The sequence below is a fragment of the Lampris incognitus genome, chromosome 15 (genome assembly GCF_029633865.1).
Source record: "Lampris incognitus isolate fLamInc1 chromosome 15, fLamInc1.hap2, whole genome shotgun sequence".
Taxonomy (NCBI): Eukaryota; Metazoa; Chordata; class Actinopteri; order Lampriformes; family Lampridae; genus Lampris; species Lampris incognitus.
This window is the reverse complement of record NC_079225.1, coordinates 21,153,788-21,177,394: the sequence shown is the minus strand read 5'-3', so window position 1 is coordinate 21,177,394 and position 23,607 is coordinate 21,153,788. Positions and strand designations below refer to the sequence as shown.

General features: G+C 43.6%; 1 protein-coding gene across 2 annotated transcripts in view; it reads left to right on the top strand.

The window, feature by feature from the left end:
* fig4a (FIG4 phosphoinositide 5-phosphatase a) overlaps nucleotides 1–23,607 on the top strand; it is a 93,457-nt gene that overhangs the window by 29,683 nt on the left and 40,167 nt on the right. For both annotated transcript variants that reach the window (XM_056294318.1, XM_056294317.1), the window contains exons 10-15: nucleotides 291–388; nucleotides 9,949–10,082; nucleotides 11,033–11,149; nucleotides 15,123–15,168; nucleotides 17,130–17,278; nucleotides 18,115–18,281. In XM_056294318.1, the coding sequence (XP_056150293.1) occupies nucleotides 291–388; nucleotides 9,949–10,082; nucleotides 11,033–11,149; nucleotides 15,123–15,168; nucleotides 17,130–17,278; nucleotides 18,115–18,281 (711 nt within the window). The remainder of the gene's footprint in view (nucleotides 1–290; nucleotides 389–9,948; nucleotides 10,083–11,032; nucleotides 11,150–15,122; nucleotides 15,169–17,129; nucleotides 17,279–18,114; nucleotides 18,282–23,607) is intronic.

The following is a 23,607-nucleotide window of genomic DNA, read 5'->3' as shown; positions in this document are numbered from 1 at the left end:
GATACACGCTTTCCTGGCTAAATAAAAGCAGTGTATCAGGCTAGATTTTGAATAAATCAGGTAACATTTTGAGTCCCATTCCATTGATATCTTTTTCATTAAAATTCCTAGAAACTAAATCAGAGATACTAATTGTATAAAAATTCAACAGCTTGCGACTTTTTACACTATTAATGCCTTGAACGCTAGAGCTGTGTTACAAAAACATGACCATTTCTTTTCAGTATCCAGTCTCAATACTAGCCATAATGTGATTAACTTGTACTCATTCGGTTTGATTTCTCTTTCAGTGGACCAGGCTGACCCATACGCCCATGTAGCAGCACTCCATTTTGACCAGATGTTGCAGCGCTTTGGCTCACCCATCATCATCCTCAATCTGGTCAAGGTAATACACATACATGCAAACACACACACCCACACATACTATACAAATAGATTTTTTTTTTTTATTAACCTCTCATGTAACATACACAACAAAAACTCCTTTTCCTTGAAGTGAAAGCCATGAATGTAACAGTTCATGGATAAATCTTCAAAACCACTATGGATATGGAAAGTATGGAAATTAAGGATAAAATAGCTTGCACATTAAATTTAACTCTGTAAACCTCCACTGAGTGACTAATGGTTTATATTAGGGTCTTAGGGTTAGGGTTAGGTTTTGCAGCGGACATTTTCATCATTTATTGCATTTATTGCAATAACAGAATATAATGGGTTCATTTGAAATTATTGGCTCAGAAGGGAACACAGTGCTGTGTGTACTAGTACGTGCAAGCATGCTTGAAATTAATGTGAACACAGTTGTATGAACATCTGATGGCCCTTGCAGAACAAAGCCAGAATATATCAAATGAGTGTTTCTCTAAACAATATGGTCGCAACAGCAGTATTAATACATATAGAAATGGCTTAAATGGTAAGCCATTGGTCAGAACCTCTGATATAAACCGATACTACTCTTGAATTATCTGCTGCTTATGCAAGATGTTGCTACACAATTAAAACACCTTCCAACAAAGTGACTGGTTGAAATTTTCACACTGACCTTTCATGCACAAGTGTATGCTATAAGCAAGGCTCAGCATTTTTGGTTTATACCGATTTTCACTGAAAAATACCCAGATCTGATTTTCACCCGGATTTTATGTTTCCATGGATCCAAAAGTTGTTCCTGTTCATGTGAGGTTATGTAACAGTGTCTTCTTGTGGCGGAATTTGGCATGCTGGATGGCTTTGAAAAATAAAAACTGAAAACACTGAGCCTTGGCTATAAGCCACAGACTATGAAAATTAAAAAATGAAATTATCCTTTAGAGTTAATTTTCTATATCACCATATTCACACCGATGCCCATACTGACTCCTTGTACATTTTCACGCCAGTTTACAGTCTCCACCGATAGTCAGGGTCATACTACATCAGACCCAGCTTGAGGTTTGCTTTGAGTGGTCTTCAACTAATCAGACGAATTACGCTCATTTTCCTTTCATAACGCAACATCCTTATATGTGCCCTGAAATACAATACATTATGTGTTTGGCTTTGATTTTTTTTCCTTTTTTTTTTTACACTTTTCTGTATGTTACATCTCACAATAATACCTGTTCTCAATACCCCCACTTTATTAGCCTGCATGCAAAGTGGATTACTACACAAACTCTCATAGTATAAGAACTCACATCAGCATTTAGACATTTTATTTGGAACACCAAAGTTAATGGTTAACAAAACCCCATTCTTTAGGGCCCTGGTGTGATGGACAAATACATTTATCTTTGTTTTGACTTTTTTCTAAGTTGAGTTAGTTTAGTCAGTGAGATTTACTACTAAATTACTGCAACTTTTCCACATGAAATGGCCAAACCAACAGACTGCCGCAGACCACTTGTAATTTGGACCAATTGTCAGATTTCATGTCATGATAACTTACATCATCTCAGCGCGCAACTTTTTGTTGCTTAGTAACGTCAGGTGCAACAGTAGCGCAACCTCTCAAATGCCTTGATTAAAAGAATGAAAGTGACACGGTTGGCGTTTTCCATGCGTGTGAACGGCCCCTAACACATTGTGCAGCACAGCTGCACTTATGCGTAGGAATACAGGAGTTCTGCAGTTGAGAAAATGTAGTGCCAAAAAATGGCTCTTAAGACGAGGTAAAGCAGTGAAAATACTCTAGATAGTGTACAATTAAACTGATTTTTTTTAATTTTTTTTTTGGAGGTGGGCCTAGGTGGCTAAAATACTCTAGCATTCACCTCTATTAAAAAAAAGCACACTTTAAAACTTACAACTGAGCATTGCTTTATTCACGGTTGTTGCTGGCCACAGCCACGCCATACACACCACCATTAAACCCGACTCGCAGGTCGTCTCTCTCCATAGACCCGACCCACTAACCCTTGACTCGGCAACAGTGTACTACCCCTCCGGAACTGCAAAACATCTCCCCCAACTCTATACTACTACTACTACTACTTTCGGCTGCTCCCGTTAGGGGTCACCACAGCGGATCATTCGTTTCCATTTCTTCCTGTCTTCTGCTTCTTCCTCTATCACACCAGCCACCTGCATGTCTTCCCTAACCACATCCATGAACCTCCTCTTTGGCCTTCCTCTTTTCCTCTTCCCTGGCAGCTCCATATTCAGCATCCTTCTCCCAACATACCCAGCATCTCTCCTCCACACATGTCCAAGCCATCTCAATCTTGCCTCTCCTGCTTTGTCTCCAAACCATCCAACTTGAGTGGTCCCTCTAATATAATCATTCCTAATCCTGTCTTTCTTCGCCACTCCCAGTGAAAATCCAACATCTTCAACTCTGCCACCTCCAGCTCTGCCTCCTGTCTTTTCGTCAGTGCCATTGTCTCCAAACCATATAACATAGCTGGTCTCACAACCATCTTGTAAGCCTTCACTTTAACTCTTGCTGGTACCCTTCTGTCGCAATTCCCCCCTGACACTCTTCTCCACCCACACCACCCTGCCTGCGCTCTCTTCTTCACCTCTCCCCTGCACTCCCCGTTACGTTGGACAGTTGACCCCAAGTATTTAAACTCATATGCCTTCGTCACCTCCACTCCTTGCATCCTCACCATTCCACTGTCCTCCCTCTCATTCATGCATAGGTATTCTGTCTCCTACTGACTTTCATTCCTCTTCTCTCCAGTGCATACCTCCACCTCTCCAGGCTCTCCTCAACCTGCACCCTACTCTCGCTACAGATCACAATGTCATCCGCTAACATCATCGTCCATGGAGACTCCTGCCTGATCTTGTCTGTCAACCTGTCCATCACCATTGCAAACAAGAAAGGGCTCAGAGCCGATCCTTGATGCAATCCCACCTCCACCTTGAACCCATCTGTCACTCCAACCGCACACCTCACCACTGTCACACTTCTCTCATACATATCCTGTACCACTCCTACATACTTCTCTGCAACTCCCGACTTCCTCGTACAATACCACACCTCCTCTCTTGGCACTCTGTCATGTGCTTTCTCTAAATCTACAAAGACACAATGTAAACTCCTTCTGGCCTTCTCTGTACTTCTCCATCAACACTCTCAAAGCAAGCATCGCGTCTGTTGTGCTCTTTCGTGGCATGAAACCATACTGCTGCTCGCTAATCGTCACCTCTCCTCTTAACCTAGCTTCTATTACTCTTTCCCATATCTTCATGCTGTGGCTGATCAATTTTATACCTCTGTAGTTGCTACAGTTCTGCACATCGCCCTTGTTCTTGAAAATTGGTACCAGTATGCTTCTTCTCCACTCCTCAGGCATCTTCTCACTTTCCAAGATTGTGTTAAACAATCTAGTTAAAAACCCCTCTGCCATCTCTCCTAAACATCTCCATGCCTCCACAGGTATGTCATCAGGACCAACTGCCTTTCCACTCTTCATCCTCTTCATAGCTACCCTCACTTCCTCCTTGCTAGTCCACTGCACTTCCTGATTCACTATCCCTACATCATCCAACCTTCTCTTCTCTTTCATTTTCTTCATTCATCAGCCCGTCAGAGTACTCCTTCCACCTTCTCAGCACACTCTCCTCGCTTGTCTGCACATTTCCATCTCTATCCTTGATCACCCTAACTTGTTGCACATCCTTTGCAGCTCGGTCCCTCTGCCTAGCCAATCAGTACAAGTCCTTTTCTCCTTCTTTAGTGTCTAACCTGTCATACAACTCACCATACGCATTTTCCTTTTCCTTTGCCACCTCTCTCTTCACTTTACGCTGCATCTCCTTGTACTCCTGTCTACTTTCTTCATCTCTCTGACTATCCCACTTATTCTTTGCCAACCTCTTCCTCTGTATAATTTGCTGTACTTCCTCATGCCATCACCAAGTCTCCTTGTCTTCCTTCCTCTGTCCTGATGACACACCAAGTACCTTCCTAGCTGTTGCCCTCATTATTTCTGCAGTGGTTGCCCAGCCATCCGACAACTCTTCACTACCACCCAGTGCCTGTCTTAACTCCGGCCTGAACTCCACACAACAGTCTTCCTTCTTCAACTTCCACCATTTGATCTTTGGCTCTGCCTTCACTCACTTCCTCTTCTTGGTCTCCAAAGTCATCCTACAGACCACCATCTGATGCTGCTTAGCTACGTTCTCCCCTGTCACCACCTTGCAGTCTCCAATCCCTTTCAGATTGCACCTTCTACAAAAGATATAGTCCACCTGTGTGCACTTTCCTCCACTCTTGTACGTCACCCTGTGTTCCTCCCTCTTCTTGAAATATGTATTCACCACAGCCATTTCCATCCTTTGTGCAAAATCCACCACCATCTGTCCTTCCACATTTTTCTCCTTGACACCATACCTACCCATCACCTCTGTTCCCTTCACCAACATGTCCGCTCCAATCACCACTCTCTCCTCCTTGGGTACTCTCTCCACCAAGTCATCCAACTCACTCCAGAATTCTTCTTTCTCTTCCATCACACACCCGACTTGTGGGGTATATGCGCTGATAACATTCAGCAATACACCTTCGATTTCCAGCTTCATACTCATCACACTGTCTGACACTCTCTTCACCTCCAGCACACTCTTGACATACTCTTCCTTCAGAATTACCCCAACTCTATACAACGAACACTTATACCCCCTGGTGAACCTGAACACACTACATTACCCCCCACCCCCACTTATTAAAGTCCTATCCCATGGACAAAGTCTCTACACCTCAGAGGAGTTCTTTGCTGCATCCTCAATCGTCCCGTAGGCGTTCTGTCCCCTGGTCGGTTTTCCCCTGGCTCTGGTTGGAGTTGCCCCCCCCCCAAGGAAGTGAGCTGGGCACTGGAGCAGCAGATTGGGTCCCACATATTGTGTCATCAGGACTGGCTGCTACAACCCCCCCTCCCCCTCCCCCAGATGTCACGGCAGGGAACACGGGTGTTTCCCCCTCCCCTCCAGTCGTCTGAGGCATTGCAGAGTCCCTGTATGGCCCCAGCCGGTCATGGTGTAGCGCCACTTTGTGGTCACAGGTCATCTCTCTCTCTCTCTCTCTCTCTCCATAGACCCAACCCACTAACCCCTGACCCAGCAACATGTACCCCCCCCAGCCCCCGGAACTGCAAAACATCTCCCCCAGCTATATACAATGAACACTTATACCCACCTGGTGAACCTGAACACACTACACTACGTTTTGTTTCTGGCCCCTTCCATAGCAGTACATTGCTTGCTAGCCCTGTGTATACTCCTGCCTACTTCTCCAAACTGCGGGCGTGCCGACCGCCATCCACTGTAGGTAATACCGGCTACGGATAAGTACCTCATACAACCTCACTTAAAAAGGCCGAACTATCTCTTTAAAAACACCTGTTTGGATACAGCTAAATTCCAGTAAACATGTGTGACACAGTCCATAAAGTGGTTATATAAGCTATGTCGATGAACGTTTCCCAAGAAATGTTACCTAGTCCCATATTTTGAAATGTTTTGGGTGAAATGTTGCCAGGATGGTGAATCACTCAACAAGTAGCGATTAGGCTGTGTGGGCTGTAATTGTGGAACCGGCCAAGGCCCTGAATGATTTAGGAGATAAAATGTTTATGTGAAGACCTAACCGGTCAAAGAGTTAAGTAGTTGGTTGCCGATTACCAGCTGTTGAAATGTTATGGATCTCAGTTAACATAACTCTCAACATAGGCACACACACACACGCACACACACATATGCACGCACACACACATCTCTACACGCCCACTTGCAGTTTCACCATCTGTCTCTCACCTTTGTCTGTAATTAGTGCTGTCAGCAGTCCTTCCTTACACAAGGACATGCAAATGGGGGTGGTACAGGGGCTAGGGCTGTCTCTTCTCATAAGCCAGAGTCCCTTTTTAAAGACACACACACTAATCCTATCTTTCATACCATTTACTGTTGTTTAATGCCTCATGTACCTCGAAAGTAATCGCAGTTATGAAAAAAATAGCCCGAATAAACTTCCTGTTGACCATTATAACATGCATAAACAAAAAGAAATGGGTCTGCAAGATATGTGTAACATATCAAATCCACATCAAAATCCTGCATGTCGGACTTCCCAGCTGCATCCTTCTGTGCACACCACAGATGCCTGCTTCTCTTTTTCCACTTGAGCCACAGCCCGCAAGTAGGCTGTCCCCCATGCTGCATACTGTCTGTCTACCATAGACCACAGAGAGAGACACACAAACACACACACACACACACACAGGCACACGCCCCATAATACACCCCGTGTACTGTAGCTTGGCTTTCATACTCACGTTATCACCCACAAGGGGAACCGTGAGAGGAGGGACCAATCACAGAGCTCAGTGGTCTGCACAAGCACCAGCCATGTGATAGAAAACTGGAGGGGAGTGAGGGAGGGGACCCCCTGCTTATGCATTCTTTTTCCAGCGAGAGAGAGAGAGAGAGAGAGAGAGAGAGAGAGAGAGAGAGAGAGAGAGAGAGAGAGAGAGAGAGAGAGAGAGAGAGAGAGAGAGAGAGAGAGAGAGAGAGAGAGAGAGAGAGAGAGAGAGAGAGAGAGAGAGAGAGAGAGAGAGAGAGAGAGAGAGAGAGAGAGAGAGAGAGAGAGAGAGAGAGAGAGAGAGAGAGAGAGAGTGTAAAGCCACAGTGGTCCATTTCGCTGTGTGAGTGATTGGTGTTAGGGTAGCCATGTCGTATCTGTTAAGGGTACACGGTTTTGACATAAGGGTGAATGCATAAAGAGAGAAAGAATGAGGGAGACGGGGAGAGCGAGAGAGAGAGAGGGGCTGAGAGCGCACATGGTCACACATGTGTTCTCTCTTGCATTCCTTGCCAGGTCAGCTGCCTCAATTTGTCTCCCATTCTTTTTGGTCATAGAAAACATGCCCCGCCTTGCTCGCACACCACTTTCACATGCATGTTAAGTGTGTGAGTGCGTGCATATGCATGCGTATGTGTGTGCATGCATGTGTGTGTGTGTGTGTGTGTGTGTGTGTGTGTGTGTGTGTGTGTGTGTGTGTGCCTCTGTTGTGCCAGGCTACAAGAACCACGGTGAGCTGAATGGATCATTAGAGGTGCTGATAATTCCGTGGGTTGCTTTGCCTGCTGCTGGATGGGTTGACAGGGATATGAGACATTGTGTGATCGCTGATTATCACCTACCGGGATCACGCCACCGTCTTGAGAAACACCGTGAGCGTTAGCGAGGCACACAGAGGAACAACTGAATGGCTATGTTACGATTGTGTGTGTGCATGTGTGTGTGTGCATGCGCATGCATGTTTAATTACACTTTTGCATCCGTGTCCATGCATTTGTGTGTCTGTCATATGTCTTACATTAAATCTCTGGTACTTAAGCACAACAGGACGCCAAACAAAGCACATGAATGTTGACAGCTCTACATTATTGGATGATGGAACATTTTTAATATTTCTGTTGCAAAGACGATGCCTTGCTCAGACCTTAGTCAAATAGTATTTGTTTACTTGCATTTATAATAACTGGAGTAAGAGTTCGATTGCATTTTATTGAATCTGATTCCAGTATCAAATTTGCCTCACAAAACTAAATCCATTTGAATCCTGTATCAAACCTTTTTGGTAAATTGTTTTAAAAAAAAGCAACATACCATTTTTGATTGACAGATGTTTAGACCAGTTTGTGCCGATCAACCATGATGTCAGAAGTAAATAAAATGAAGTGTGCAGCCTGTGTGGTTGTAGTCTTACCAGCAAGACAGCTTTACCTGTTGAACACACAGCAAATATATAATGACCTTTTTTACTATATGTGGTTAACTTAAGCCACAGCGGCCAATGGCAGAACTTTGTAAAACAAAAGTCTGGATTTTGGAGAAAAATTTTTTTTTTCCTCTGTTACCCATTTGCCTCAAAGCTGGTGTTGATTATTCAATCAAGTTTCTATGTATTTAAGTTTGGCTGTTTGTTTGTTGTCAGTCTTCCACGCCTGTACCATGTCACCACCCTGTTACCACGTCTGTACCATGTTACCATCATGTTACCATATCTGTACCGTGTCATCACCGTGTTACCGTACCATGTTTCCATGTCTACCATATCACCACCATGTTACCACATCTGTCCCACGTCACCACCATGTTACCATGTCTGTACCATGTCACCATCATGTTACCACATCTGTTCCATGTCATCACCATGTTACCGTGTCTGTACTATGTCACCATCATGTTACCACATCTGTGCCATGTCATCACCATGTTACCACATCTTTTCCATGTTACCGTGTCTGTACCATGTCATCACCATGTTACCATGTCTGTACCATGTCACCACCATGTTACTGTGTCTGTACTATGTCCACCTCTGTAGATATTTTTAAATATTTTGTACTCCAGCTCTCTTTTAACTTATTTTTAGCTTCATGTGTGTATATCTTATACTGTGTTTGCTGTGTTTGTCTGTGTCTGTCTTGCACTATTTGGTGAAGCCACAGCCCTCATTTCATTTTTAACATGTGCCTGCACATTGTTTTTAATGACAATAAAATTGAATTGAATTGAATTGAATGTTACCACATCTGCTCCATGTCATCACCATGTTACCGTGACTGTACTATGTCACCATCATGTTACCACATCTGTGCCATGTCATCACCATGTTACCACATCTGTTCCATGTCACCACCATGTTACTATGTCTGTACCATGTCATCACCATGTTATCATGTCTGTACCATGTCACCACCATGTTACCATATCTGTACTGTGTCATCACCATGTTACCACATCTGTTCCATGCCACCACCATGTTACCACATCTGTTCCATGTCACCACCATGTTACCATGTCTGTACCATGTCATTACCATGTTACCATGTCTGTACCATGTCACAGTCATTTGTGTTTGTGATACCCTCATCATTACTACCAGTAAGGCTTTTGTTTCACCTGTTACCGCGTCTGCATTTGGGTCCTCAGTTCCTGCTCCCGCCGTGACAGATATGCGAGTTTGGAAAACGGTGGTGAGGGGTAATGTAGCAAACACTGCCATAATTGAAGGAGATTGTGATTACAAAATTATGCTGCAGAAGGATGGGCTGGTTTATTAGTCATTTTCATTGACAGATGCATGTGCATACACATTCGCACACATTCAAAGGCCCCGTGTCATGTTGGGCTGTTAGTGACTCATTTAATGTACCGGAAAATAGACCTCTCAGATGGTTAGCTCTTCATTCTCCAAGCTCACATGGAGGAGGAGACTTGATCATCAGAATGAATGAACCCTGAAGGGAAAAAAAACATCTGAGGATCTATTGTCACGTGTATGACAACCTCGAGTATTCTCACCTCAACCTTTTCCACAAGTTAATCTTGTTTCAACTTCACTTTCATGCCAATTTATTTGAAACTTTTGCACGATACATCCAAATGCACAAAGTTATTGAGACTGTTTTAGATTGTCACACCTTTTCTGTGTTGTGCCCTAGAAACGAGAGAAAAGGAAACATGAGAAGATTCTGAGTGAGGAGCTTTATCCAGCTGTGAACAACCTCAACCAGTTCCTTCCTCCGGACCACTGCATCGACTACATTGCCTGGGACATGGCCCGCTACACCAAAAGGTAGGACAAGCTGAGACTAGAAGTGACCCAAACTGTAAGAACAGGTCAGTAAATACTGCAGATGAATCTGATCGGCAGTGGAGAGAGCAGGTAAGGGGGGAAAAAGTGGCTCTGGGACTTCACAATCAGTTTGTGGGCACACACCTTATCATTACATAGACATCATTATGTGGCACACTACATCTAGAGGTAATGGCAACATACTATGTGCTAGCCCAGTTATCTTCATAGTGCCACTCTTGCACAGGCACAATTGCAATCAAGCGTTGACCTCACATTCGCTTGAGAAAATCCTGTTCCATGCTGTTGCATTGTGCTGTGTTGAATACACTGAACCAAGACAGGAACATCAGAAGAATAATGTATTTGGCGCTGAGAAGGGTGAGACACATTTCCACTGTGACTGCGGATAAGCCCCGCTGGATGTGCTAATATGTTTTTGTACAAAAGAATGTCGATAGATAAGGCATTTTGAAGACCATGGCTTAGCTTTTGTGTCATCTTCATTTCTCCCTAGCTGGATATGTCTCAGTGCCTGAGACGATCTTTAATAGGTGCACCAAGGTAAATAATGTAATACATACGTGGTAACTACCATGTTTGAAAAAAAAATATTGAGGTGTTGTTACTATTATTTTCCACACCTAATCTCCAGTACCACTATTGTGGGCTGTCTTTATTTTGATGTCCTTACAGTGCCTCATCTATTAACTAGCTGATCATTTCTTAGCCAGTTGTTTCATCTTGAAATGTGCTGTAGCCATGGAAACACCAAAAATAGGGATCATTTCTTCATATAAAATGTTAAAAATAGCCTTTCTCTTACAACTCTTTCGCTTTCTCTCTATCTATCGATCTATCGATCTCTCTCTCTCTCTCTCTCTCTCTCTCTCTCTCTCTATCTATCTATCTATCTATCTATCTATCTCTTTCATGTTCTCCTTCTTCAGTAAGCTCTGCAATGTGTTGGACCGTCTTAGCATGATTGCTGAAAATGTGGTCAAGCGAACAGGTTTCTTCATCAACCGCTCAGACTTCTACTGCCATACTGTGAGACCAGACGAGAGGTGAGCCCCCTTCTTGTAATGAAACTAGTGTTTTTGATAGGACACACTGTACTGGGCGGCATGATGGCGCAGTGGTTAGCGCGGTCACCTCACAGCAAGAAGGTCCTGGGTTTGAGCCCTGGGGTAGTCCAACCTCGGGAGTCATCCCGTGTCGTTGTCTGTGTGGAGTTTTCATGTTCTCCCCATGTCTGCGTGGGTTTTCTCCAGGTGCTCTGGTTTCCCTCCACAGTCCAGAGACATGTAGGTCAGGTGAATCGGCCATACTAAATTGACCCTAGGTATGAGTGTGTGTGTGGGGGGGGACCCTGTGTGATGGCCTGTCCAGCGTGTCTCCCTGCCTACCGCCCAATGACTGCTGGGATAGGCTCCAGCATCCCCGCGACCTTGAGAGCAGGATAAGCGGTTCGGATAATGAATGCATACTGGTGAGTGTGTGTATATATATATATATATATATACACTCACCATGTTTGTGCCCCTTGGATAAAGAGAGATGGTTCCAGCACACAAACGTCACCCCTCCATCTTTCACTGTATGGTTTGGTGTTTGACAATTGACATTTTTTTCCAGATGGACACACCCATTAATGTTACACAGCCCTGTAAGCACAGCAGTTGATGAGTGAGGAGCTACATCAAATTGCTCATCACTTACATTGTGGGTTTTGAGCAAATCCACAATAAACGGCGATTGTTATTGGCTAAACTGGGTTCAAATGACATGTTATAAACAGTACATAATTTTGCAGTACACCGTATACAATTTTATTTTAGGAAAGAAAATTGTATAAAATACAGATGCCTGTTGTACTCTTTGCCTGAACCATGCATTGGGCCACTCTACCATCTTTTCTGTCCCTGATTACCCAAACCTTTTCCCAAATCCTTTTGATGAGAACATGTACCATCCCATTTTTGCCATTCATACATATTCAGAACCACACATTTATCGACTGTGCTTGATTTAACAATGCCACGTGGATATGAAATGAGAAATTGTCGTTGATGGGAGTTGTCTCACAGATGGTTTTTCTGCTAACTGGCTGTATGGATGGCTATCCATGTACTGTCTAAGAGCACATGGCTCCCCCCAATGTCTGTCTGTTTTAATCACTTATACTGAACATTACCATTTAGTTACATAACTAGACGGCCTTACTAATGCCTGTACTTATTACCCGTGGTGCTGCATTACCCGACACCATCTTGCATTCTTATTTGTACACATGAGCTCAGGGAACCTTTCTCTTTCCTCATATCTCACGCATACTGGAACACACACGTTCACATACACTCACACACACACAACAGATACAGGTATGTTCATATGTACGTCGTCTCTCTAACTCCCAGCATGAGCCCAATCAGAGGGATTGTTACGGAGCCCTTCCTCGATATGGCACAATTCAAAGAAGGGCTGTAATTAGCAATCATTCATCTGGTTCTTTTTAGCTCTGCTTGCAACAGAAACAGAGAGGCAATGTAGCGCTATCTGTCAGCCGCTCAGTCACTCTAACTGTTCACCGAACTGGTCAGATAGGGTTTAAGGAGCTGTACCTATATATCAGCTGCAAGAGGGCCCGACTGGGACTGTGAACTCATTCCTGTTTGGACTGTCTGCATGCGAGCTGTGCCTTCTCTGTGCAACCAGCAAATGCCAAAGTGAAACTTATGAAGCATGTGAAACAATAGCCTCTTTGAGAGTGAGCCAGTTATTGCCTATAGGTTGTTATGCCACTGTATTGTTTATAAGGGTAGGGATACCTGCAGTCAGTTGAGACTGAAGAGGTCATTTAGATGAGTGATGAAACATTTCTCTCAATAAACATTGTGGCTAGATGTACTGATTCAACTTTCTGTGATTTCCTTACTGGGATTACTGAGCATGCATGAAGACATTAGCTCCTGTAGATTTACATTGAATGTGCAGTGTAGCTTTTGAAGCTACGCATTGGTGAGTCGGAGAGTGCAGATTCAGTCAAAAAGACTGGGAGTCTGTTGGGCTGAAATGCTGATATTGTTTATTAGAGAAAAACATATTCCCACAGGACTTTCAGTTTAGTAATCATTAAGTGAAGTCAAGTCAGTTTTATTTGTATAGCCCATTATCACAAATTACAAATTTGCCTTAGTGGGCTTTATAGCAACACAACATCCTGTCCTTAGACCCTCGCATCGGATAAGGAACAACTCCCTAAAAAAAACTTTAACAGGGAAAACAACAGAGGAGGGATCTTTCTCCCAAGATGGACAGATGTGCAATGGATGTTTTGTTTACACAATTTACAGAATGCAACATTGAAAGAACCTCATTAGAACCTATATTAACTGGTATCCACTTCTACTTTTGTTGATCCTCTAATTAATTGGCTAATTGTTTCAGATGTGATTTAAAGCAATACCCCTAAATTCTCCTCAGTTCTCTCTCTCTTTCTCTCTCTCCCCCTCCCTCTCTCTTTCTCGCTCTCTCTCCCTCTCCCCCCTCTCTCCCCCTTTCTCTCTCTCCCCCTCTCTCTTGCTCCCCCCCCTCTCATTTTACCACCAAATACAAACATCCAATATTTCTTTCTCACTCATCCTACACAAACACTGCCCTCTCTCCACTGAACCGCTCTCTTAGGTGATTAAGTTCACCACCACAGTGAGATGTGTTTTGCTTTACAACCAAGCGTCTCTCCTTGAACAGCGCTTCTTTTCATTTTCAGCTTTTTTCCCTTCCAAATGTCTTGCAGCAACTATTCAGATTGACTCCAGTGTTTGTCGTGTTTCTTGGCTCCACGTTTTTGAGTTTGGCAGATGAGGAAGAAAAGACAAACTAGTAAACAGAACAGAAAGCAAGGTTGCGAAAGGAAATTTCAGGTGTTGGGAGGGACGGACAACGTGAGAAAGCAGAAAAAAGCCCAACATTCAAGGCGGGCTTTGTCTCCTTTCTAAACCTATATCCAATTAGAAACAGCCTTACAACACGGAGTGCCTGCTGACGGGATGCAATCACCTTTCTTTAACCTTGAATATATCACAAATTTGGCTCGATGGGTTTTCTGTTATGGGACACGTAGACATAACATGTAATTCTAAAGATGATGTGTATAAAGCCAAGGTATAAAAAGAGGCATTCTGACAAGTTTATAATGGTAGAAAAAGGGGAAAATGCAGTCTGTACTGTATAGTTTTTCCTTTTACACAGTATTTACAGCCACAGATATTGCTGCTATTCATATATGTTTAAGAACCATTGCTATATTGGGGTAAAGCAGTTCCCATGATCAGCCCTTTTTTTATTTTTATTGTCCAAAACCTCTTTCCAGAGTGCAGGACTTGAAATACATGGTAGCCATCCAAGGTTATAGGGGTCAATAATGAACTTACCTACATGTGTCGTGGACCTGGGGTTATAAAAGTCCTGGAAGATGTACACTGTTAAAGCTGGAGATCTCCTCAGTTAAATGAGATTTCAGAATATGTAATAAAGAAAAGGACAAATAAGTGCTTTTTTTCCCAATTGTGATTATATCTGAATTACAAAAGTTTTACGTTTTGATATAGTTCAAAAAAGAAGACCAAATGTAAACTCGTGAGTTTTACATGATTTATTTTGTCATGCAACAAAATAAAAACAAAGAAATCACTAAATAAGATTGCTCTATACCACATCCTTGACCAAATCAGGCCCTGTACCCCAAGATTAAATCATGAGCACCTAAACTGGGCCCCTGAGTACCCGGTTGTCTTTGACTGTATTTCAGTTTATCGAGTAACTGGAATGGATGCTCTTTTTTGTGATTCCACTTCTGGTTTAATTCATTATGTTTATATTGTTGTTTTGTCTTGTTTGAATCTCATTCCAAGCTCGCAAAAAATGGAAAAATCCAGAGGAACCAAATTTGACATTTGAAGTTTTGGTATAGACTTTCATGCTTTTGGTCATTTCCATTATTCGCCTTCTCAGCTGTATTTTCTTTCGTTTCTACAGGTGGAGAGATGTAGGAGGAAACCTCACATCCACAGGACGTGTTCAGGTATGCCAGGTGACAGGCGTGCCACCTCACCAAAAAGTTAGGGGTCACTTTGAGGACCTTATTTTTCCTTTTAGGACTTTTGTGCCATATTTTTGTTCCACTGTGTTACAAGGGACTTTATGGTGCTACTATAAGGTTTAAAAGCCTTGCCAGCGTTTTAATAACCTTCTCTGGCTTTTTGCCTCCTTCGCTTCATCTTGAAGTGCCATATGCTGTTTGGCTGTTTTCTTGACAGCATGACTGATCCGCTGTTTCACTTGTGAGACCTCACAAAGTTCATGAAATTTACTGTGTAACAATGCAATTAAGTAAAGATGGACTCAAAATCAACATAATTCAACGTATTTTGTGTGCTCTTTCGAGAAAACTGAATTCACCTTGCTCAATATAAGTAGTTAATATGAAGGGGGTGACCACTTATCAGTGAAATAATTTTCAAGTTTTTTATTATGTGCCTGCTGTGCAAAGCAGACACACTATTATTCATCATAATTAAATATGACGAAAGAAGAAAAGTATTTCGCTGCATGATTAGACTCGCAACTTTGAGAAAACGCCTGCGATCGGGGAAGGTGTGCTATGACTTTCCTTAGTGATTCGAGTAACAATGGTGACAAATCGCAAAAGAACTGTGAAAAATGTCCGATATAAAAATAATGGGAAGTCGTCGTGAAAAATTTTCAAACCCATCCCTCTTTGGAGCCACAATACGTCTTCATAGTTTAACATAGAAACATGGTTGGAACTTTAATCGGGTCACAAGAGTTCAGACTTTGTTGAGCTAAATTTATATTTTGATATCTAGTACGGTTTTTGCAAAATCGCAGTTTATATTTTATGCCTTTTTTAAGAGCGTTTCAGAGTTTATAATGGGTGTGTATTGGGTGGAATGTTCAGCGCCACACTACGTCACATGACCCACACTCTGCAATCCCTGAAAATGTTCCCAGAAAACCTTTTTTAACCTCGTTTATTTCCCACAATTTCCAACTGTCAGGAACAATTTATACCTCAAAACATAGATACATTTGTCCTGTCTCACCCAGTGTGACTTTTGTTGTGACACGACGTACCGTTTTTTAATAAATTGCCTCCAAGCACAGAGAGTACTGACGAAACTCTCATAGACTGCCATGTTAAACTGAGCTCTGAAGTTCTTGTCAAAAACAGAATGATGGCAGTGTTTAAACTGCGGCAACTCCTGTAACGTAAACAGTAGGTACACATATAATACATCAGTGTATTTACTGAAGCCTCATGATGCTCATTATGAAAACATTTTCTCAGTACGACTTGTACTTTTTGAGCTATGAGGGCAGCTGGTTATACTGGATACACACCAAGCAGCAGGCATACACAATTTCCACAGGACTTGTCTAGTTTTTAAAAGTGATCCTGAAGCCACTGAAAATACTTGATATCATCTCGAGGTTATTGAGTATTTCTTCAATAGGAGTGGGGGAAAATCCCATTCAACTCTCTTTTGATTTGACTTTCCTGCACAGCTAAAATAAAATAAAAGAAAGAAATAAAAGAAAGAAAGAAATACTCAATGGGGGTTGAATACTTCATGAAGCCAGCATGAATGGCTTTGCAGCAAAAGTAGGGCAAGTGGTTAAGGTGGATATTAAGAAGCAGGTGCAATGAGTTTTCCGGGAATCCTTTATAATCCAATATCAAATTTCATCAAGGGTTTATTTAGTGGATGTTTTGCTTCTAAGCTGAGCATGGCCTTCTGCTTAGAACATCATTTTCTAGGAATTTCATTGCCAGGAATTAATGGTACTTGACCAGTGATTGGATTTCTTATGGCAGGTAAATACATGGAATGAAAATGATCCTTTGCTGTCTCAGTCTGGTAACTGGAGAATTTGTCCAGCACTTGAAAGTACATAAGTAGCTAGTAGGCTGATTGAAATGCAGTCAGCCAATTTCCTAACTATTTATCTCTTATTATGTAGACTGGAGTGTTACGAACCAACTGTGTGGATTGCCTGGACCGGACCAACACTGCCCAGTTCATGGTGGGGAAGTGTGCACTGGCCTATCAGCTCTATGCTTTGGGCATGATTGACAAGCCCAAGCTACAGTTTGATACAGATTGTGTCAGGTAAGCCCACAGGCTGTTTATAGACGATGACCAGTGATGTCACCCATTGGTTTCTGAAGGGGTGGTTTGAAAACTAAAATTTGGCTTTGTGCTCACCCCCATCTTGTCAGTTGTTGCAGCCAGAAAATCCAAATTTGGGCGAGGGGTGGAGCTAGGGTGGGATGTCAGTGTAGGCAAGTTGACAGACCTGTCAATCAAGGCAGACACGCCCTCAGCTTGCCACTTTTTTAATCTTAAATATCTTCTTGACAGATAAATAAGTTTCAAAATAACCACCCTCATACTGAATGCCAGACTCGATATTTTCAATTGAGACCCCGACTTCTTGTAGAAAAAATGTATCAACTTTGTATTTAGGTAGAAGTTGGGAATCCTCTCATTGACTTACATTGGACTGGAAGATTTAAACCAGCCCCCTCATGGCCCAGTTGAAACTGGAACTTAAAGCACTTCCCCATTTGCTTCAACTTCCAGCCCTAGTGGTTGCCTTGGGTAAAACACCTCGGGTGTCTTAACTTGATTATATAGTACATCACCAGCACTGAGCTGTGTGTGTTCGGGGGTATATACAGGTGTGTGTTATGTGCTAGAGCTATCACCAGCAATAAAAAATAAAAATGATTAAAAATTAATGAGAGGAGGTGCTGATACATATGGGAAAGGCATCAGGCTTGTTTAAGGAGACTTCAAAAACAGTAGAAACTTGCTTTCAACTGATTTTTCATTGGTTGCAGAAGTATCCATAACCTAAGAGTATGTCTTGGTGTGTGTGTGTGTGTGTGTGTGTGTGTGTGTGTGTGTGTGTGTGTGTGTGTGTGTGTGTGTGTGTGTCTAAGGTTATTTGAGGAGCTGTATGAAGACCATGGAGACACTCTGTCTCTGCAGTATGGCGGATCCCAGCTGGTCCACAGGGTCAAGACCTACCGCAAGATTGCTCCATGGACACAGCACTCCAAAGACATCATGCAGACTCTGTCACGCTACTACAGCAATGCCTTCTCAGGTACACACACACACACACATACACAAATGAACCTTGCATCTCAGATTTCGGTAACTTTAACGTTGTTTGTTAAACAAGTCTAAAACGTTTCCAGATTTGAAGAGTTAACATTTTGGAGATACGATTACAGCAGTAAGAGCCTAAACCAAGGGTTTTGAAAGTGTAAGACAGTGAGCCTCCCTTCAGAGAACATCAAGTCACCAGGGCCTCCCCCATTTTAATAAAAGGCATAATAATAATGACAATCTCCTCTGTTTAAAATAAAGGGTTGTAACCATAAAGGGTCTGGAAATGTTTACTTTGAACACTCAGTGCTAATACAATCTCCCACATTTTAATAAAAATCAATAAAAGGGGCATCCGGGTAGCATGGCGGTCTATTCCGTTGCCTACTAAAGGCAATGGAAAAATACACATTGTTCAGTCTTGACACCTCTTTATAAACCATACATCGAGGCCTTGGAGCATCGGCAGGCCCGGTCCAACGAAATCCCAACTTGAAATATACATCGCCATACTTTCTGCGCTTTCTGCGGGGTTCATACATTTTCTTGTATTTCCCTGTTTTGTTTTTGTTTTTTTCCGAACTTCCCTTGAAACTCTTTGGTGCCCCCTGGGGGCCTCGCACTTTGAAAACTACAATATCTCTTCTGATTGACCTGAGCGGTCTTTTTGCTTTCTAGGTCTGAAATGTTTCCAGATGTCCAAGGAACGGGTTTTTTTGTTTGTTTTTGGATTTTTTTCCCCCAATTGTATCTGGCCAATTACCCCACTCCTCCAAGCCATCCCAGTCGCTGCTCCAGCCCCTCTGCTGATCCAGGGAGGGCTGCAGACTACCACATGCCTCCTCCCATACATGTGGAGTCATCAGCTGCTTCTTTTCACCTGACAGTGAGGAGTTTCACCAGGGGGACGTAGCGCATGGGAGGATCACGCTATTCCCCCCAGTTCCCCATCTCCCCTGAACAGGTACCCTGATCGACCAGAGGAGGCGCTAGTGCAGCGACCAGGACACATACTCACATCCGTCTTCCTACCCACAGACATGGCCAATTGTGTCAGTAGGGACGCCTGACCAAGCCGGAGGTAACAAGTGGATTCGAACCGGCAATCCCTGTTTTGGTAGGCAACGGAATAGACCACCACGCTACCCAGATGCCTGTGAAATATATTTAACATTAATAAAGTCCGTGAAGTCTACGTCAGCTACTAGGACCTGCCGAACCAACATCTTCATCACGGGTTGTGTCATGACTCACAAACCCAGCATGTCTTTAGTGATAATATTGAGGTTTGGTTATTTGTAAGCAGTATTATATGAACAACATCCAAAACTCAAAATATGATATTGCGACAACAACTTGTGCTTTTGGAACACTTTATTTTGCTAAGAATTTAAACCGCGATTCAGCAAAAACCAGATTCGATAAGCGGAACCACAAACAGACTGGATAAAACCCAAAGAATACAACCCAGTCTGTTTGTACCACACACATTTTTGAAAAAAGAATGGGTAAACTTCACTTTCACTTCTACCACCACTGAGAAACAATCCCCTGCATACACACACACACACACGCACACACATACACACACATAGTTGTAAACTGTCTGGTTTACTCATCCTGTCGATTACCCACAACCTACTCACTTTCATGACGTCCTCTCCCCAAAATGTATCCATGTCAATTCCCTCTTCCACCCTTCCCTCAGCATCCTCCCCCACACTCTGTGAAAACAAATCCGCCCTCTTGTGCCCTGTTACCATAGAAACAGACTCAGCATTTACTGTACACAAGCACATGTATGTGTACATATGCAAAGACGCGCACAAATCTCCTTGGTAGTTACATAACAGAAGCCCCCACAATGCACTTTTTACCCCACACACCACTAACTAAACTGTGCCACCTCTCCACCCCACCCCACCCCCACCCCGCCAATTTAATTTCTCCTCCCCACCGTCAGATCTACATTTCATTGTAAATCAATACGGGATGCAGTGCCATTATTCACACATGGGTGCGCACACACACACACACACACGCACATGCGCACACATACACACACACAAAACCTGCTGGACTTGTTTTTTTGGAAGGTGAAAAAAACTTTTTATCCACGCAGCAGTTTGAACGTCCTTGGAGTATGCAGAGTTGGCCTAGACCATCTAGCTTTGTATATTCTCTAATATTGGCATGTCGTTCACCATGATTACATCGACGTTAGTGTTCATATGGAGTCCCCAACATGGGCTCTGGATGGTCAAACACAGTGACTGTGTGCTTTATTTCTGAAAGGCATCCACATGCCTTACAATTTACTCAACTTTTCTAGTGGACAAAAGTTGCAGGGTTTATTGTGCGGAGCAAAAGGCACGGGCATGCGCACACACACACACACACACACACACACACACACACACACGCACACAAATACAGTGTGCAGGAGTGGATTTCACATCAAAGGAAAAAGACCTTTCTTTGTTATTGTGTTTCTGTATTAGGTTTGATGACAAATCTTCGTTCATCTCTCCTCTAATGTGTGTAAAGCGTCCTATGACACTATGCTCGTTGTGCCATGAAGCCTCTATGGTGCGACAAGTCTCCTTCCATGCAGGTGCTATGTTAATCTTTACAGCCCCCTGAAGAAAGTAGCTGCCAGGAAACAGCCCCTAATAACTCCTCTGATTCTTTCTGATGTCATTTTGTTGTCACACGGGCGATGCTTTTTGAACTGCACAGCGAGATTGTGCGGAAAATTTGATTTCAATTTTTGCCGTCTTGAGATACGGCTAGATAAACTGTTAAGCTGTCTTCATTTCTTTCACTCCATTTCTCTTGCTTTCCATTTCATCTACGGACAGCTTTCCAGGTTTGTAGTGATTAGACATCCAATTAGATTTGGTCACAGATTTAATTGCCACTCAGTCAGTGCAATAATGCTGTTGCCAGGGAACAACTGACAAGATTACTTTACAAGATTACTGCACTGTGTTTTTAATTTTGAACCAACTTTTCTTCATGTGTTAAGCATTCCATATGACACTGGGGGTTATTGCTTGGATACGCTATTTTTTTTTACCCCCCCCCCTTTTTTTCTCCCCAATTGTATCCAGCCAATTACCCCGCTCTTCCGAGCCATCCTGGTTGCTGCTCCACTCCCTCTGCCAATCTGGGGAGGGCTGAAGACTACCACATGCCTCCTCTGATACACGTGGAGTCGCCAGCCACTTCTTTTCACCTGACAGTGAGGAATTTCACCAGGGGGCCTAGCGCATGGAAGGGTCACACTATCCCCCCCCCCAGAACAGGTGCCCCGACTGACCAGAGGAGGTGCTAGTACAGCGACCAGGACACATACCCACATCCGGCTTCCATCCTGCCGACACGGCCAATTGTGTCTGTAGGGATGCCCGACCAAGCCAGAGGTAACACGGGGATTCGAACCGGCGATCCCCGTGTTGGTAGATAACGGAATAGACCGCTACACTACCCGGACGCCCCTACACAAACACACACACACATTACGTTGATCTTTTGCATGCACTCACACACACTCTCTATGGCCTACACACTCAACAAAACTATAAGTCAGATGCGCCGCTGTAGTGTCGGACCAGGTCCACAGTGGTTATGCCATGCTATTACCCATTATTCTCTCTGCAAAGGAGCCAAAACCAACTGGTGGTGGGGGTCTCTAACCAATAAGTCTGAACACCAACCTCCTGTCAAGGTGTCCCATCACAAGGGCACTGCCGTCTTGACCTATCCTACCCCTGATTCCATCTCTGTTTCATCTTAGATTATCTAGTGGTTCTTGAGTCCTGAACAACTACACTTTAGTTGGAGTGACGTGGCTCAGGGGAAGTCCTCCAGTTGCCTTTTATGATTACTCTGTCCTACTTGAACTAGAACACACTGTGGCTATCTGTCTTTTAAAATCCCCCCTTAAATTTTATTTCCAAGGGGTTATGACCAAATGGACCTTGAAAGTTGTTTTTTTTTATCCTTTACTCTGAAAAAGCTCATAGAGTGACTTGCTTTTACTTTGTGCTTTTGGCTCCTAGTGGAACAAAAAGTCTTGTTCACCCAGAGAATACAGTCACTGAAAGCAGGGCGGCATCCAGATCTGACTGCAGAGGCAAAGGCTCTCCCAGCAGAGACAACTCAATATGTTTGTAATGTAGGTGCTGCACTCTCTTTCATGACGTTTTTATTTTAATTTTTTGGGATTTTTCTCCCCAATTGTATTTGGCAAATTACCCCACTCTTTCGAGCCACCCCGGTCGCTGCTCCACCCCCTCTGGTGATCCGGGGAGGGCTGCAGATTACCACACACCTCCTCTGCTGACACATGTAGCGTCGCCAGCTGTTACCTTTCACCTGACGGTGTGGAGTTTTGCCAGGGGGACGTAACAAGTGGGAGGATCACACTATTCCCCCAAGTTCCCCCCCCCCCCGAACAGGTGCCCCGACCAACCAGAGGAGGCGCTAGTGCCACGGCCAGGACACATACACACATCCGGCTTCCCACCCGCAGACACGGCCAATTGTGCCTGTAGGGACGCCCGACCAAGCTGGAGGTAACACGGGGATTCAAGCCGGCGATCCCCATGTTGGAATACACCGCTATGCTACCCGGATGCACTGCTTGCTTTATCTCTTGCAGAGTTTCTTGATATTTATGCCATCCCATCACGGTTTGAACACCTAATGAAGCCTCTCCACACTTCACCCAAAGACAAGGTAGTCCATTCCAGAGAGAGAGATCTTATTTACAAACGGCTTCCCCACGCCCTTAATGTCATGCAAGTCCAACTTCAACCAAACCCGCGGGTGATATCTGCCTGCACCAGTTTACTTGACACACTTAACTCCAGAAAACCTTGGCACACGGCAGAGCATTGAGTCTGAGCACCACGCTTTCCTTTGGACAGAAACATGTCCATTATCCTTTGTTTCACTGTGTACACGTTCATTTGCCAATACTCTGATGGCATTTCCAGGTGTGCGGGAAGATGTTTTGAGTAGGGGGGCTGCCAACTAAAACGAAAAGTATTGTGGCAAGCTGGTGTGGGAGAATGAGTCGAGAGGCAGAGTTCTCATTTTAATCACAACTCCCGTGCCCCATACACTACACCACCCCGGGAGAGCTCTTTATTCACACGGACCAGAACTGACAACAACGTAACGAGTCCCCCCCCCCCCATGTCCCAAGTGGTGACATCAGTCACGGTCACGGTCCTACAGTCAGTTAGTCAATAAACGGTCTCCTACTTAGTCTGAGACGAACCCCCAAAAGAACAACACAAGAATAACCACAA